The sequence below is a fragment of the Urocitellus parryii genome, chromosome 1 (genome assembly GCF_045843805.1).
Source record: "Urocitellus parryii isolate mUroPar1 chromosome 1, mUroPar1.hap1, whole genome shotgun sequence".
Lineage (NCBI taxonomy): Eukaryota > Metazoa > Chordata > Mammalia > Rodentia > Sciuridae > Urocitellus > Urocitellus parryii.
Window position 1 is genome coordinate 55153695 of NC_135531.1, and position 18749 is coordinate 55172443.

At 36.4% G+C, this 18749-nt stretch overlaps 1 protein-coding gene across 1 annotated transcript; it reads left to right on the top strand.

The window, feature by feature from the left end:
* Cenph (centromere protein H) lies at positions 1-16671 on the top strand. The gene is made up of 9 exons (XM_026390878.2): positions 1-134; positions 3421-3476; positions 6796-6844; positions 7227-7301; positions 9276-9332; positions 12419-12482; positions 13425-13476; positions 15791-15954; positions 16579-16671. Exons 1-9 carry the CDS (start codon positions 1-3, stop codon positions 16669-16671), a joined length of 744 nt encoding a protein of 247 aa, XP_026246663.2.
* Positions 16672-18749: the final 2078 nt, after the last annotated feature.

Sequence of the window (18749 nt, forward strand, 5' to 3'; positions counted from 1 at the left end):
ATGGAGCGGCATCTCCAGGAGCAAACTGCCGCAGAGTCGACGGACTCCGGAGGGGCAGGCAGGGCAGGCGGGCTGCCGCAGGTCGCCGGCGCCCAGGAGGCACGCAGCAACGACCGAATGACCCTGCTGCTCAGGTAGTTCCCTCCCGCCGCCTCCTCGGAGCCGAGTGGGCGCCCGGGCTCAGGACTCCTCTCCTTTCTCCTCTGTAAGACCAGGGTTCGAATTAGGACGCGGTCACTTAATGGCTTCGTTACTCACTGCAATATTCACTTAAACTCTTTAGTGTCTTTCTTCTGCGAAAAGTAGAGAAATTGACACCCTCCTGGGAGAGATGCTAAGGGTGTTTAATTGAGACCCTCTGGAAGTGTTCAGCCCAGAGTCTTTAGGAAGCTCCTCTGGAGCTGCAACTTTCCCCACCCTTTCTCCCAGCTCACGCCCTGGGGCTCCCAATTTTTCTGGCAAGTTGAGGGACAAGGGCTGGGGATGTAGCTCAAGCGGTAGCGCGCTCGCCTGGCTTGCGCGGGGCGCTGGGTTCGATCCTCAGCACCACATAAAAATAAAATAAAGGTTTTGTGTCCACCGAAAAACTAAAAAATAAATATTAAAAATCCTCTCTCTCTCTCTCTTAGAAAAAAAAAAGATGAGGGACACACCCAGGCCAAATACAGGAAAGAAGATGTCCCACCCCTTTTCAAAAACATTGTTTTTGTTGCTGCATTATAATTATACGTACTACTGGGATTCATTGTGACATATTCATACATGCATATAACATAATTTGATAAATCTTAACTTTTAAAAATATTTTTAGTTGTAGATGCACACTTTATTTTATTTGTTTATTTTTATGTGGTGCTGAGTGAGGATCAAACCCAGTGCCTCACATAAGCTAGGCAAGCACTCTACCACTGAGCTACAGCCCCAGCCCCATCTTAACTTCTTTTAGAGGAGTACCTAATAGATGGTAAATTTTGACCACGATGCTTCTAGTCTGGAGAGGTCTCCCCCAGTTCTGCTAGTGCACATGTGGATCCTTCCATTGTCCCTCCCAGTCTGCTTTTTTTTGGCATCTGGGAATGTGGGCCCAGGCCTTGTCCTGGATCTTCCAGATGTCACTGAAACCTGAGGTGCCCTAGCCATCGAGAGGCACCTCCCCGGGACTTTAAGGCCCCACCGAAGAGCCAGTAGCAGCTGCTGTCTGGTGTCCTCTCTGAGAGTTCCAGTGGTGGGCAAGAGAGACTCCCAGCATTCTGGATGCCAAGAGGCTGCATCTAAAGGCGATGTTGCCCCCAAAAAGCCAGGTGCAAGGCTTCAGATCTCCCCCACCCCTTTCTTTTATGGCCTTGACCCTTTGTAGTTCTAAAGCTTCATTTGTTATGTGTACCAAGAGGATTGGTTTGTGCTTTTCCATTAAGCAGTTGGTAGGGAAGATTTGATGACAAGAGACATCAATCTTCTAAAAAAAAGTGGGTTGACTAAGGCCCTAGGCCATATCCACCCTGCAGGTTTTTTTGTTTTTGTGGTGTGTGTGTGTGTGTTTGTCCTCTGAAACTAAGAATATTTTGTCATGTATGCTTGCAACTCAGAAGGCTGTGACAGAAGGATTGCAAATTTGAGGCCAGCCTCAGCAATTTAGGGAGGCCCTAAACAACTTAGCAAGACCCTGTCTCAATCCCTAGTACCAAAAGAAGAAGAAAAATAGTATGTTTCTCCATTTAAATGGTTGTGGGGGGCACCCTGAGGTTGTGGCTCAGTGGTAGAGGGCTTGCCTAGCACTGGGTTCAATTCTCAGCACTGCATATAAATAAAAAATTAAAGGTCCATTGACAACTAAATATATATGTGTGTGTATATATATATATATGAAATGGTTGGCAGGAAATCACAAGAATATTTCATAATATGGAAATTATATGAAATTTAGATTTCAGCACTCATAAGTAAAGTATTATTGGAACACAACTTTCCCATTACAAGGGTGAAGCTGAGTCCTTAAGACAGACCATAGGACTCCCAAAGTTTAAACTATTTGCTGAGTGGTCCTTTTTTTTTTTTCTCTCTCCTGGTAGTGCTGGGGATTGAACCTAAGGCCTTGCACATGTGCCAAGCCAGTGCTCTACCACTGGAGCTATATTCCCAGCCCTGTAGACCTTTATTCTAAATCATAACAAGGATATTTTGCCTTAAGAATTGTTGTTATATTTTAGCATTACATTGCTTCAAAAGGTCTTGACTACTCAATAAATTTTACACCCTCCTTTTTAGCATTCCCTCCAAAACTGGGTATAGTGGAGCACCCTTGATTTTGTTTGTTATTATTGTTTTTCTTTTATTTTTAAACTGTGCTGGGAATAGAATCCAGGGCCTCCTGCATGCCAGTCAAGCACTCTACCACTGAGCCACATCCTGACTTAGTGGAACATCCTTATAATCCCATCTACTCTGGAGGGAGACTGAGGCAAGAGGATTGCAAATTTGAGGCAATTTAGGGAGATGCTGTATTTTGTTGAGGATTGGGAATGTAATTCATTGGCATAGTGCTCTTAGGTTCAATCTCCAGTACTGTAAAAATTTTCTCCTGCCCACAATTAAAATAATTATATTAAAAATGTAAGATTTTTTTTTCATTTCAGCTAAGAAAGGAATTATTCTTCCATTGTATCTTATAGAATGCTAGTCTACTTACCTTTAAGAAATTGCTCTTTTTATTTGGAATTTTGAAACATTAGTAATTTGCCATAGAGTTTTAGGAATTTGTCAAATGTCTCTTAGCTAATTAAATAGCTCTCCAAAGTCTCAATACAGTTTCAGAATTATGCAACTATCATGCAAATGTGTTTTGTAAATACAACTTAATAACTATCATTTTGCCCATAGCTTTTCTATTTATTTTATGTTTGATTTTTGGATTAAGGAAAATAATAGAACTAAGAAACTTTTCTCTATGAATTATTTAATTGTTCATGGAATAGTATTTTTGTGTTTTTCTCTATTTTTTGAGAATGTTATAATGTTTATGTGTAAACTGATTACAGTGTTCTTAGGTTTCATCGCTATGGTCTACATTTGTGTGCATGCGTGTGTGTGTGTGTGTGTGTGTGTGTGTGTATGCAGCAGTTTTCATTAAGCCCCATTTCTATCTAGCTTATTAAGAATAAATTTTAAAAGTAAATTTTAAACTTTTTCTCACAGATGCTGTTTTCCCACTGTATTTAATTTTGTGTCTTACTCTGAGTCCTTAAAGTTCCTTGTGCCTATTTTAAATAATATGAGGACAAACTGAAAGACTTTAATGCTGAGTTTCTTTATTTATGCTCATTTTGTTATATCAGCTTTTAGTGAAGATAAATTTGTTTATTGTATGACCATGAGTAAAACCTCAATCCATAATAGATGACTTTCTGTTTTCTTTATTTTCAGGCTGAGAGCACAGACAAAACAACAACTCTTAGAATATAAGTCAATGGTTGATGCATGTGAGTAATTTCATTTTCAAATAAAGTTTTGGGAGTTTGATGATGAATATTACTCTAGGGAAAAGAAAATCAACTTTATAAAAATTTATTTATGTATATTCTAGTGTAGCAAAACAAGTAAACAAAGAGACATGCAAGGTAAAGTATGGTACTTGTAAGGAAGGAATAATGGAATAAGAGAGAGAGAGATTATATTAGACAGGGTGCTAGGTATGTCTTCTCTGAGAAGATGGTTTTAGAGGTAGTCCAAATGATGAATCCCCTTTTCTTATAGTCCTTGTTTTCCCTGTGAGATAATTTCATTAAAACATCTGAAAATTTGGGTGGTTTAATAGTCCATAGTAAAAAATTACTACAATTAAAGGAGAGGACAGATTTAAAGCAGGCCATACAGGATGTTTCATTGTAATCTTTGAAAGTGGATACTTAAAGCCAAACTCATATATTTTCTCTCATATGTGGAAGCTGGGGAGGAAAAAATGGGTGGGGGGGTGGAGATCTCATGAAAATCAAGGGAGATCAGTATAGTAAAGGAAAGAGACCAAGGGAAGGGAGGAGAGAAGGGAAAGGGGAAGTACTGGAGAATGATATTAGCCAAATCATATTGTTATATTGTATGCATGTACAAATATATAATGAGTCCCACCATTATAGTAATTATGATGAATTAGTAAAAATAAATGGGAAAGGTGCTGGGGCTGTAGCTCAGTGACAGAGCACTTGCCTAGCACATATGAGGCCCTGGGTTAAATCCTCAGCACCACATAAAGATAAATAAATTAAATAAAGGTATTGTGTCCATATACAACTACAAAAAAAAAAATCTTAAAAAAAATAAATAGGGGCTGGGGTTATAGCTCAGTGGAAGAGTGCTTACCTAGCCTGTGTGAGGCACTGGGTTCGATTCTCAGCACCACATAAAAATAAATAAAATAAAGGTCCATTAACAACTAAAAAATATTTTTAAATAAATAAATGAGAGGAAAAAAGTTGGAAAAAAAGAGAGAAAGAAGATATTTAATCCTAGCTATTTGGGAGGGTAAGGTTGGAGGATTGCAAATTGAGCCCAGCCTGAGCAACATAGCAACACCCAGTATCAAAAAGAAAAACAAAGATATTTATATGAAATGATTCTTTTATCATTTTTTAAAAAGATGCTACATCGGAAGTATATTATTGACAGAGCACATGCTTACCATGCTCAAGACCATAATACTGATCCCCAGCACACACACAAAATTAAAAATCAAAAGTAAAAAATATTACTGACTTAATTGATTAAAGGATTTATTTTTATTTTTACAATAAAGGCATTTATTTTAAGAGTATAAGTTGATGGGTTTTGACAAACATATGCATCTGTGTAACTGCTACAGTTGCGATATAAAACATTTCTCTTGTACCAAAAGATTCTCTGTGCCACTTCATGGTCAGTCCCCCCTCTAAACCCCAGTAATGATCAGTTTGATTTGTCTTCTAGAATTTGTGTTGTCCAGCAGAGTAGTCACAAGAGACAGGGTCTCACAAAGTTGCTTAGGGCCTCACTAAATCACTGAAGCTGGCTTTGAACTAGCAGTCCTCCTGTCAGTGCACATGTGGGTTTTTAAGTTAATTAAAATTTAAATTTACAAGTAAATTCTTTAGTTGTACTAGTCACATATCAAATGCTCAATAGCCACATGGGGCTAGTGGCTACTCTGTTGGACATCATAGACATAAAACTTTTCCATCATCATGGAAAGTCCTTAACTCTTGTTTTTCTGTTCCATTAAGGTATTTGTCTGTCCTTATACAAGTACCACACTGTCTTGATTGATGTAGCTTCATAGTAAGTCTTGATATCAGTTACAATATGTCCTCCAACTTGGTGGTCCTTTTTCAAAATTGTTTTGCTATTCTAAATCCTTTGGTTTTCTACATACATTTTAATATTAGTTTATTAATTTCTACCCCCAAAAAAGAATTTTGAATAGCATTTGAATGGGATCTAAACATCAGTGTGAGAAAAACTGTTATATTAGCACTATGGATTCTCTTAATGCATAAACATTGTGTGTCTATACATTTGGGTAGTTAGTAGTGTTTAGTGCAGAGGTCATAGTTTTGTAAACTTATCCTTATGTTTCATGGTGTTGAATGCCATTGTTCATGATAATTTTTAATTTGAAAATCTAGTTGTTGCTAATATGTAGACCTACATTTGATTTTTTTTCCAGTGCTGGGGATCAAACTCAGGGCTTTGCATATGCTAGCTGAGCATTCCACCTTTAAGCTATACCCCCAGTCTCCCACACTTGATTTTTTTACATTAAATACCTTATTCATTTTTTATTCCTTTTTATTTTTATCATTCTAAAACTGGTCTGTCCAATATGTTAACCACTAACTCTGTGCAGCTCTTGAAATGTGGCTAGTCCTCATTGAAATGGGCTATAAATGTAAAAAAGAATGTCAAATGTTTCATTAGTAATTTTAAAGTAATTGCATGCTAAAATAAAATTTTGGTTTTATCAAGCTAAATAAATACATTAAAATTATCACTTGGGGGGCTGGGGATGTGGCTCAAGCGGTAGCGCGCTCACCTGGCATGTGTGCGGCCCAGGTTCAATCCTCAGCACCATGTACAAACAAAGATGTTGTGTCTGCTGATAACTAAAAAATAAATATTAAAAAAATTCTCTCAGGGCTGGGGTTGTGGCTCAGTGGTGGAGTGCTTGCCTAGCATGCATGAGGCACTGGGTTCAATCCTCAGAACCACATAAATGTAAAATAAAGATATTGTGTCCACCTAAAACTAAGAAATAAAATAAATATTTTTAAAAAATTCTGTCGCTCTCACTCTCTCGCTCTCTCTTTAAAAAAGAAAAATTATCACTTGGGAATGTGGCTCAGTGGTTAAGTGCCCTGAGTTCAATCCCCAGTTCCAAGAAAAAGGGGGGGAATATAATATCACTTGTTTCTCATTATTTTTGTAATATGAAAGTTGATTTTTTTTGGCAGGGGGTGGGGGGTGAGAGTAGAGGATTACTGGGAATTGAACCCAGAACATTTTACCACTAAGCTACATCCTTAGACCTTTTTTTGTTTGTTTGTTTTGAGACAAGGTTTCACTAAGTTGCTGAATGGTAGCTGATTTTTAAAATTACTTCTTTTGGGAGTGGGAGTATAGTTCAGTGGTTGAACATGTGCTTAACATTTGATCCCCAAGACCAAAAAAATAAAATAAAATTACCCTTTTGCAGTCATAGTTTATATTACATTCCTTTTGAACAGCACTGTTCTAAACTATTACTGACTTCAAAAAATTATTTATTTGTAGATGAAGAAAAAACTCCAGAACAAATCATTCAAGAAAACCAAATTGAAGCGTATGTCATATTTTAAAATTTTATTTGTGGTTTTTACTAAGAATTAATCATGTTATCCATGTTATAGAATTGTCTTTCTTTTTTCTTTTATTTATTTTTTCCAAATAACATGTCATGCATTTATCAGGAAATTGTTAATGTGGAATGAAAACTTAAATGTAGATGAGTGTTCACTGGCATTCCCTCTTATAAGATACTATGCAAGTAGCTCAGAAAGTATCAGTTTACCAAATCTGTTAATATGTATAGATAAGTTGAGCTTGAAGAATATTTCTATTCCAATAGAGGTGCTTTGCTTTTCTCAAAGTCTTAATTTACATACTTATTTCAATTGACTTTTTCTGATGTTGCTGAAATAATTTTGTTCGTGTTCCTTTAATAGTAAAGTTGAAGACCTAGAAAATGAAATTGAAGAGGTAAAAATTGCCCTTGAAATGAAAAATCTTGCGTTAGCCAGGTAATTGTGTCTTTTTTTTTTTTTAACCCCCCACACAAAAACCTTTATTTACAGTTGAAATTTTAAACACAGACAATCGTGATTCTGAATCTGAAACTTCCAGGGTCTCTGGATCAAATGGGGTCACATCACATCAGGCAGGAGAGCAAACACAAAGGCCAGTCTAGCTTCTCTGACTCAAGAATCTTACTCAGAGCAAGGGACAATCTGAAATGGCAGAAAACTCGAGGTCAGCTGAGAATGGGGAGATAAGCAGCCCAAGGGAACAGAAAGGCAACATTCCATGATAAATAATGCTTCCAGCTCTCCTCTACACTTCTCCAGAATGAGGATAAAACCAGTCCAGCTCTTTGACATCAGTCCGACCTTTAGTTCCTTATGAAATGAATGGAATTCAAGCTTAACTGGTACCAACACATCTTGCATAATCTTTCACTACAGGAAGGTATGTCTCCAGGTAATTCCAGAATGGGGGATAGTGTCTTCTATACCTCAGTCATTCAAATAGCACCTTCGGAGCTGGGGATATAACTCTGTAGCAGAACGCTTACCTAGCATGAGCAAATCCTGGGTTTTGATTCTTAACACTGATTCAGTCAGTCTGGTCTACATCCCCCCACACTATGAGATTGCCACAGGCAGCTTGGACTTACTGTTGGGGCCTGTGGAAACATTCTCAATCTTTCTCATCATAAGAGGTCCATCAATGATTTTTCTAAACACTACATGCTTCCCATCCATCCAATCACACTTAAAGCAGGTGATAAAGAACTGACAACCATTTATACTGGGGCTACTGTTTGCAATGGAAAGGCCTGGAGCTGAGTGCCTACCTTTAAATTTTCAGCTGCAAATGGCCCCAGATAAATACTGGCAATTCCAGTACCATCTTCATTAACAAAATCTCTACCCTGAATCACGAAGTCTTTTATAACCCTGTGGAAGGTGCTCCCTTTGTATCCTTTTGGCACCTCATGTTTTCTGTTCTCTAGTGCAGAACTGCCTAAAGTTCTTGGCTGTCCATATACAGCTGGATCTTCACGTGGCCAGCCTTCTACAAATGGTAGGGGATGGTGTGAAGCACCAGTTCATTTGAAGCACTAATCTACAATGTGCGAAGGGCTCATGGAGCTACCCCAGCTCCATGCCGCTTGGCCTCTCCCACTCCTGTCTGCCTAGCTTAACTTTTCATCCTGCCCAGTCCCTCTAATTATTACATTTTTAATGTAGGCATTATGAACTGAATAAAAAATGGTTATGGGTTCAAGGTGGAAAGAATTTTTAAACAAGATTAAATGAATTAGTCCAATCATTAGTTAAATGATGATTATTACAAATTTTGAATCCTGAGAGAAAAGTTACATTTTTCCTTAATATCTTCCTTTGAAGAAGTTATGTAGGATACAGTTAATGAGGAAACTTCATTTAAGAAAATGGAAATATGAGATTTAATCTCATTTGGTATTTGAAAGGATTACATAGATTTTTTTTAACGATGCTTTAATTACTTAGTGTGTCAAAAGGAAAGAGATAACTACTATTGCTGAGTTGATTGCCTTTTTATTATTAGCTACTTGAGTTTAAAAGTAATTTACAGCAGCATGTTTTAAAGTTTATGGTCAAACATGGTTTTGTATTTTTATAAGCGTCCCCATTTCAGAACCACGCTGATCCCACCAAAGTGGATGGTGTAGAAAATTCATCCAGCTCAAGATGGATTCAGACTCACTTGGCCTCAGCCTCACAATGCACAACTATGTGCTACAGCCCTGTTCATCTTGGCATTATTTCATGTTTCTATTTTACTCCTCAAAGTATTTCTTTTGGAATGCTGTTTAAAAATCTACTTACATTTTACATATATCTTAAGAAAAATCCATCTTTAACTTGTGTTAAAAATCCATCTTTAATGTGTGTTTTTAATGTATCATAAATGTTATCCATGTTTGATAATACAGGCTTTTTCCTTCTCAGGATGCAACTGTCAACTGCACTTAAAAAAAACCTGGAAAAAAATGACACCATGAATAGGTATGATTTTCTTCCCCTGACTATGGGTTTGGAAAGGAAGGGAATAATTAGGTAGTTTTACATATTGCTTTTAGTTTTGTGAATTTTGAAAAAATTGACTGTCAATGTTAGCCACTTTTAACTAGGAAATTTAAAAAAGATTAAAAGATGGAATTTTTATAGGCTCTCCCTGGGATTACAAATTTTATAGTCCTGTTGACATATTTTTCCAAATGGATTATGGCTGTAAGAAGCAAGTTGCATACAGAAGACCTGAAAAATTTGAAGGTTTTGACAGTTAACATTTATTTAGTGTTAACTATTATCCAGGAACAATACTATCTTACTTAATCTAACAACAACTCAGTGAGATAAGAAATATATTTCTCATTTTTCATTGGTAGAAGTGAGCTTATTCAGATTAAAGAGTTTGCCAAGGAAGTTAAAATAAACACTCTGGCTGTGAAAGTCTTCTATAACCTGTTCCCAAGAATTTGGCTCCAGACCTTACCTGTGATCTTACCCCTCAAATCTATAAATATCTTAAGATAAAATACACCTTCCATTAGCACTGAAGAAGTTCCAAGATGGATCTGAACATTTTACTGAGTGTCTTAGTTTAGACTAATTTGCATTCCTCCAATATTCTAGATAACTCTCAGATTTAAAAATCCTAAAATCTGAATTTAGGTTTTCTGGACTATTGTTCTTCCATAAAAGAGAGCTTAAAACATTCTCAAGATAGTTGGTTGGGGTACAGAACAGATTCATCATATGATACTCAAAGACCACAGAAAGGTCAAACAGGCCAAGACAGTGCCTTTAACATGTTTTAAAATTTATAACTATTTCAAAAAATTAACTGGAGCTGGGTGTGGTGATGCACACCTTTAATCCTAGTGACTTAGAAGGCTTACGGCAGAAAAATCACACGTTTGAGACCAGCCTCAGCAATTTAATGAGGTCCTGAGAACTTAGTCTCAAAATAAAAAATTAAAAGGGCTGGGGATGTGGTTCAATGATCAAGTACCCCTGAGTTTAGTTCCCAGTACAAAAACTCATTAACTGGAACACCATTAGTTTGAACATCTCTAGCACCTAGGGCTCTAGTGCCTTGGGTTTTTTTTATGTAAGCAAACAAAAGCCCAATGTAAACAGTGAAAGAAAATACTTACTCTCTCAGAAACCACTAATTAACCTTTAACTAAAGACTTTTTTTTTTTTAGTTGTCAATGGACCTTTATTTTTTTATTTATATATATATATATATATATATGTGGTGCTGAGAATCGAACCCAGTGCCTCATACATGCTAGGCAAGTGTTCTACCACCGAGCCCACAATCCCAGCCTATAACTAGAGACTTTTGACTTTGACCAACCAAATGTATTTTCTTTGACTTGCTTTGGTGAACACTGACATTTCCTCCACTTGTTGTAACTAATGTAAAAATGAGTTCACCTTTCCCAGGTCATGCGAAGGTTCTCCTTTTTGAGCTCTCTAAGTTTCTTAGTGTTTTACCCACCTGTCTGACTATCAGAATAATTGGAATTGTCACAGTAATCACATTGCTAGTCATAGCCCAATCCTACTGTCACAGTCTTTGAAAGTGGGAGTTGAGGAGTCCATATTTAACAAGCCTCCCAAGTGACTATGGCATTTTGAAGCATGAGAACCACTGCTTTATCCAGTCTTATTCCACACTTTTTATTCCAGCCATACCAAACTACCTGATCTAGGTAATTACTGCACATTTTTTAAGATTCAAGGATTTCCCTTCTTTGTCATTTGCATAACTCTGGTTCATATTTACTACTGCTATATACTATGGTTGTAGATTTATGTTTCTCCCCCACTGGGTTCTTTCCTCTTTGAAAATATATACTGTGTTTTGTTTTATTTTACATCCTGGTGTATGGCATAGTTCTTCCCAAGTAGTAAGCACTCAGAAACATTTTTTGAAGAAACAAGAATTGAAAGTAACTCATTGCCAGGCACTGTGGTGCACGCCTGTAATCCTGTGGCTCCGGAGGCTGAGACAGGAGGATCAAGCGTTCAAAGCCAGACTCAAAAACAGCGAGGCGCTGAGCAACTCAGTGAGACCCTGTCTCTGAATAAAAATCAATATCGAGCTAGGGATGTGGCTCAGTGGTCAAGTGCCCCTGAGTTCAACCCCTAGTACTCCAAAAAAATAAGATAAAAATAATTCCAGTTACTTCCCAAAGGCCCCAATGTCTAAACACTGTTATTAAGTTTCTAATAGGCTCTGGGTGAGGTGGCTTATGCCTGTAGTCCAGAGACTCTGAGGCAGGGGGATCACAAGTTCAAAGTCAGCAATTTAGCAAAGCCCTAAGCAATTTAGTGAGACCCCTCTTAAAATAAAAAATAAGAAAAAGGGCTGGGGATGTGGGTCAGTGGTTAAGTGCCTTTGGGTTGAATCCCTAGTACCAAAAAAAAAAAAAAAAAAGTTTCTAAACAGTGAACCTTTATAAATTACACTGAAACTATGGTCCTAAGAGCTGGAGATGTAGTTCAGTTGTAGAGCATTTGCCAAGCATGCTGGAACCTTGGAACCATTGAACCTTGTTCAATACCAGTACCACAAAAAACAACAAACCAAAAAACTGTAGCAGTATTCTACATTATACTTTAATGGTGAATACATATCATCACACATTTGTCAAAACACATTTAAAAGACCAAATGAACTTTCACGTCAACTATGGACTTTAGTTAAAGATGAGGTATCAGTGCAGTTTTATTAACTGTGACAAATGCACCACCTGGTGGTGGGGAGGCTGAGTTTGTGTGGGGACAGAGTATACAAAGTATAAGTCTTTTTCTTCCTAAATATGGAATATTTAGAAATATTCATTCTTTAATTCAATATTCTTATCTGGGACCACAATTTTTTCTAGGGAACGCATCCATAATTTTAAGAAATTTAGTTTACATCAAACTTTTCCAGATTTGTTTTGTAAGTAACAGCTTTCTACTAAGGAGTAGGGGGTTCAATAAAAGTAAACATACACTAATTGATGCCTACATTAATGAGATATATTTATTATTTTTAGTTAAATATAATCATATTTTTTATTCCTTTGCAGTGTGCTCATGGATAACATGAAACACATATTAAAGCTGAATAAGTTAATAATGAAATCACAGCAGGTAAACTTGCACATTGGGCTACTATGCATTCTCATGTTTTCAGAGACAACTTTTTGTTGATAACTGTATCATATGTTTAAAAAAGATTGGGGGCTGGGATTGTGGCTCAGCAGGAGAGTGCTTGCCTAGCATGGGTGGGACCCAGGTTCGATCCTCAGCACCCATAAAAAAATAAAGACATTGTGTTGTGTCCATCTACACCTAAAAAATAAATATTAAAAAAAAAAAAAAAAAGGATTGCCCAAAGAAGGCTGGGTTGTAGCTCAGTGGTAGAGCGCTTGCCTCACATGTGTGAGGCACTGGGTTTGATCCTTGGCACCGCATAAAAATAAATAAAATAAAGATATTATGTTCATCTACAACTAAAAAATAAAAATAATAATAATAAAAAAAGATTGCCCAAAGAAAGCTGGGCTTGTTGGTGCACACTGTAATCCCAGTGGCTCAGGAGGCTGAAGCAGGAGAATCACAAGTTCAAAGCCATCCTCAGCAACTTAGCAGGGCCCTAAACAACTTAGCAAGACCGTGTCTCTAAATAAAATATAAAAAAGGGCTGGGGATGTGGCTCAGTGGTTAAGCACCATTGGGTTTAATTAGTTTTTTAAAAACTCTTTTTTTTAAATATTTTTTTTTTTAGTTGTAGTTAGACACTTTATTTATTTTTATGTGGTGCTGAGGATCAAACCTAGGGCCTTGCACATGCTAGGCAAGTGCTCTATTGCTGAGCCACAACCCCAGCCCCTTTTTCATAACTCTTATTGCCAACAAATGATACAAATGATCAACATATAATTTAAACTACTATCTTCTCCCTTTTGTTGTATGAAGTAGAAGAATTGAAAATGGAAACTTTAGAAAACATGGATAGATGAAATTCAGTAATTTAAGTATTTTAGATTTATTCTTAAATAATATGCTTTAATCTTTTTATTTTAATAACAGGAATCTTGGGAATTAGAGGAAAAACTGCTTGATGTTAGAAAGAAGAGATTACGTATGTAGAATACTTTTTGTTGTTTTGATAAAACACATTTTTACCTACTTTGGAAATTGATAAGGCCAGATCTCTCAGCTACTGAGAAATTTTTTGTTGGTATGTGGTGCTGGAGGATCGAACCCGGGCCGCACGCATGCCAGGCGAGCGCGCTACCGCTTGAGCCACATCCCCAGCCCATAAGAAATTTTTTAATTTTTAAAATTTTGAATGTGGAAATTTTAAACATATGAAATATATTTGCGTATTTATTCTTGTGGTTTAGAACTTTAAATCATAAAAATTAATACATTCTTAGTGGGGGGAAATCGAATGATACAGAAAATTATAATGCAAAAGTCATGCTTCCTTCCCATGTGATCTCAGTCTGATACATGTCATTAGAGATCTTCCTTCAGGCCCAAAGAAAATAGTTATATATGCTAAGCCCAGTGGAATTTGCCTATAATCCCAGCTACTCAGGAGGCTATGGCAGGAGGATCACAAGTTCAAGGCCAGCCTGGGCAACTTTATTGAGACTCTGTCTCAAAAGAAAAAATAAATAAAAAGGGTTAGGGATAGGGGAATATAGCTCAGTGGTAGAGTACCCCAGATTCAATCCCCAGTACTGGGGGATGGAGATATATATATATATATATATATATATATATATATATATATATATATATATATATAATTATTATTATTTTTTTTAGTTGTTGATGGACCTTTATTTTATTCATTTATTTATATGTGGTGCTGAGAATTGAACCCAGTACCTAACACATGCAAGGCAAATGCTCTACTGTTGAGCCATAACCCCAGCCCCCAAAATATAGATAATTTCTAAATAAACAGTTGATACATATGGTTCTATAGCCTTTCACTTAATTTATGATGACATGAGGTAGCTTTTTGCATTGAAACTATTAAAATGTTTATTTCAAAAGTAATATACATTCTCTATAGAAAATTTAGAAAAAGGTGAATATATATAGAAAAGGTTAATTTTTTTTCTTCAATCATCAAGAGATAATCTTTAATTCAGGCTGGGGATGTGGCTCAACTGGTAGCGCATTTGCCTGGCATGCGTGCAGCCCAGGTTCAATACTCAGCACCACATACAAACAAAAATGTTGTGTCCCCCGAAAATTGAAAAATAAATGTTAAAAACTCTCTTTCTCTCTCTCTCTCAAAAAAAAAAATCTTTAATGCATATTTCTTTTTTGAAATATTTTTTTTAGTTACAGATGGAAAAAATACCTTTATTTTATTTGTTTATTTTTATGTGGTTCTGGGGATTGAACCCAGTGTCTCACACATGCTAGGTAAGTGCTCTACCACTGAGCCACAACCCTGGCCCCAATGCATATATTTTTTTTTTAATTGGCATCAATGTCAAAGATTAAACCCTTTGAGATATACCCATTTATACTTTCAAATTGGTAGTTTAATTCTCAGAACTTTTGGGGGATATACAAAAAAATTGTTCATGATATTTGTCCCTAGAGAAGGGGATCTTATTTTTTATTTAAAATTTAGCATATGTGTCATTTATGTAATTAAAGGGGGAAAAGTATTTGCTTTTATTTATAGGTATCGCCTGCCTATGTTGACAACCTAGAGTAAGTTCTCTTTTACATCATGCCACTTCAAATGACAGCTGTTATTGTTGTACATAAATATTTTGAACATTTCACTGAGGACATTGTTCAACAAAATTAAAATATTGCTGGGGATGATAGTAATCCAACTACTCTAGAGGCCAGTAATCCCAACTACTCTTGAGGCTGAAGCAGGAGGATCACAAATTCCAGGTAGCCCTGGGTAATTTATTGAATCCCTGTCTCAAAATAAAAGTTAAAAATGTACAGGTACCAGACATGGTGACACACACCTATAATCCTTGTAATTTGGGAGGGTGAGGCAGGAGGATCACAAGTTCAAGGCCAGCCTCAGCAATTTAGCAAGACCCTGTCTTAAAATAAAAAGAGCTGAGAATGTGACTTAGTAGTTAAGCACCCTGGGCTCAATCCCCCACCCAAAAAAGGGTAGGGGATAGTGGACGTAGCTCAGTTGTAGAGATTACTTTCCTAGCATGCAAGAGGACCTGAGCTCAATTCCCAGTACCGCCAAAAAAAAACTAATTTAAAATACTGTTATTTTGTACCAGTAAAGTCATTTTCAGATCAAAATAGAACTGTAGCCTAAAATGCTGTTTATTAAAATTTTTCTTTTGTGTAGAATAACAAATAAATATTCTACTTCATAATTTCTGAGCCCTTTGTTTATAGAATTGTCATATATAGTATGTTGTTTTATTTTTACCTAATAGAATTAAAACAAGCTTCAGAAAGGAAGCTTTTAGAAATACAGACAGAAAAGAACAAGCAGAAAGAAGATCTGGACAATGTGGAAAATTCAGACAAGATAAAGGCCATGCAAAAAAACCTACAGAAAGAAATACAAATTACTACAGTTATTCAACATGTGTTCCAGGTAACATTTATATAAATTAGGAGAGAAGGTGTAAATAATATTTTTATAGTATTGACTTATTTAGTTTTTGATCCTAGTAAATAATTCAGTACTAGTGCTGAGGATGGTCAATAACTCTGGATCATTGAGCCATAGTTTTTCAAAGAAAAACAACCAGAATTTTTATTGAATATGACCCTAATTATGCCTCTTATCTACCACAAAAATATTGTCAACTTTTTAGAGAGTCTTGAAACATTTCAAGGGCTGAGCACTAGGTCTTTTATCTCTTTTGAAAATAAGGCTTATTACTTATGGGTAAGTTATTGCCTTTCATCATACTAGTACAAAGTGAACTCTGAACCACATCCATAGTCTTTTTTCCTCCAGTCTAGGATAGCATTACAAGTATCCTTAACAAGTAAAAGCTTATGCATTGTAATTTTTGTCTAGCATTATAGGAATCAAGGCAGCCCTACTGAAAATAGGAATAAAGACACAAGAATGTACTACCATTTTTCCTCATGATCACAGAGCTACATACCAAATAATGTTCAATAGATAAGATAGTGAAAGGATATTTTTAATTTTATTAAATTTTTAAAAGTACCTATAACTTAAAAAAATTTTTTTTTCTTATTATAGAACCTCATTTTAGGAAGTAAAGCTAACTGGGCAGAGGATTCTGCCCTCAAGGAAACTGTTCTACAACTTGAGAAGAATCTCACCATGATGTAATTAAAAATCTGTTTGGCAAATTTCAAGTGAAATATATTTCAGTGTTTTTGAAACCATTCTAATGCTGCAATTTTTTTAGCTTGAATTAACCCTATATTATGGAATCTGTTTTATATGTGATTATTAAAGTGACAGACATATTCTTTTTTTTTTAAATATTTATTTTTAGTTATAACAATATCTTGATTTTATTTTTATGTGATGCTGAGGATCAAACCCAGTGCCTCATGCATGGTAGGCGAGCACTCTACCTCTGAGCCACAACCCCAGCCTGTGACAGACATATTTTAAAGGTGTCCAAAAATCTTTGCTTTGGGAGAGAAGACATTTGGTCCAACTTCTGTTTAATGTGGATATTTTCAACATTCTTGATAGTCCCACTTCTTATTTGAAATACTTAGGTTCATTTATACATGTAGTTTTTGGTTTTGTTACAGTGCTAAGGATGGAACCCGAGGTCTCACACAGGCCCAGCAAGTATTCTACCTCTGAGCCACAACCCCAAGTCATATGCATTTGTTTATCAAACAAAATAGTAGAAAAAAAGTATAAGTGTTAACAGTTGTGATTATTTGTAGTAGGATTTTTTTTTTTTTTTTTAAGACTTGACTCCTTCTGGGCTGGGGTTGTAGCTCAATAGTAGAGCGCTTGCTTCACACACGTGAGGCCCTGGGTTCGATCCTCTGCCCCCATGTAAAAATAAAGACATCATGGGGCTGGGGATGTGGCTCAAGCGGTAGCGTGCTCGCCTGGCATGCGTGCGGCCTGGGTTTGATCCTCAGCACCACATACCAACAAAGATGTTGTGTCCGCCGAGAACTAAAAAATAAATATTAAAAAAAATTTTTTTTTAAATAAAATAAAGACATCGTGACAATCTACAACTAAAAAAAAAAAAAAGACTTGGGGATGGGGTTGTGGCTCAGTGGTAGAGTGCATGCATGAGGCACTGGGTTCGATCCTCAACACCACATAAATGTAAAATAAAGATATTGTGTCCACCTAAAACTTAAGAATAAATATTTTTTAAAAAAGACTTGACTCCTTCATTTATTATTATTTGTTTGTTTTTGGTGGTGCTGGGGATTAAACCCAGGACCTTGTGCATGCTAGGCAAGCACTCTAGCAACCTGAGTTATCCCCAGCCCTGTAGTAGGATTTTTTAAAAATATTTTTGGTTGTAGATGGACACAATACCTTTATTTTATTTATTTATGTGGTGGTGCTGAGGATTGAACCCAGTGCCCCACACATGTGAGACAAGCACTGTAGAGTGAGCTACAACCCCAACCCATGTAGATTTTGATTTTCCTATCTCCCTCTCTTCCCCCACTTCTCTCTCTCCTTTTTTTTTTTTAATTATTATTGTTACTTTTTGTTTTTTGATATTAGGGATTGTTTAGTTTTTATTTTTATTTATTTTTTTGTACTGAGGATTGATCCAGGTTTGCTTTTACCACTGAGCTATATCCCCAGCCCATTCTTATTTTGAGACAAGGTCATGTTAAGTTGCTTAGGGCCTCACTAAATTACTTAAGCAGGCCTTGGACTTGCAATCCTCCTGCCTGGGTTTCCCAAGTCATTTTTATTTTTTGTACTGAGGATTGAACCCAGGGGTGCTCAACCATTGAGCCACATCCCCAGCCCTATTTTATATTTTATTTAGAGATAGGTTCTCACTGAGTTGCTTAACATAACACCTCACTAAGTTGCTAAGTCTGGCTTTGATCCTCCTGGCTCAGCCTCCCAAGCCTCTGGGATTATAGGCGTGCATCACCGCACCTGCATATTTTTTATTTTGAGAAAAGATCTCACTAAATTGTTGAGATCCTCCTGCCTTAGCCTCCCAAGTTGCTGGTGTGTGCCACTAAGCCCAGCCTCTCTTTTTGTATTTTTCTTTTCTCTTTTACCTCTCTCTCTCTCTCTCTTTTTTTTTTTTTTTTTTTTTGTTGTTGTAATTGCTGCTGGTTTTGTTTGCTTGTATGGTTGTTTTTGACAACACTAGAGATAGAACCCAGGGCCTCAAGCATGCTAGGCAAGATCTTTTTTTTTTTTTTTTTTTTTTTAATATTTATTTT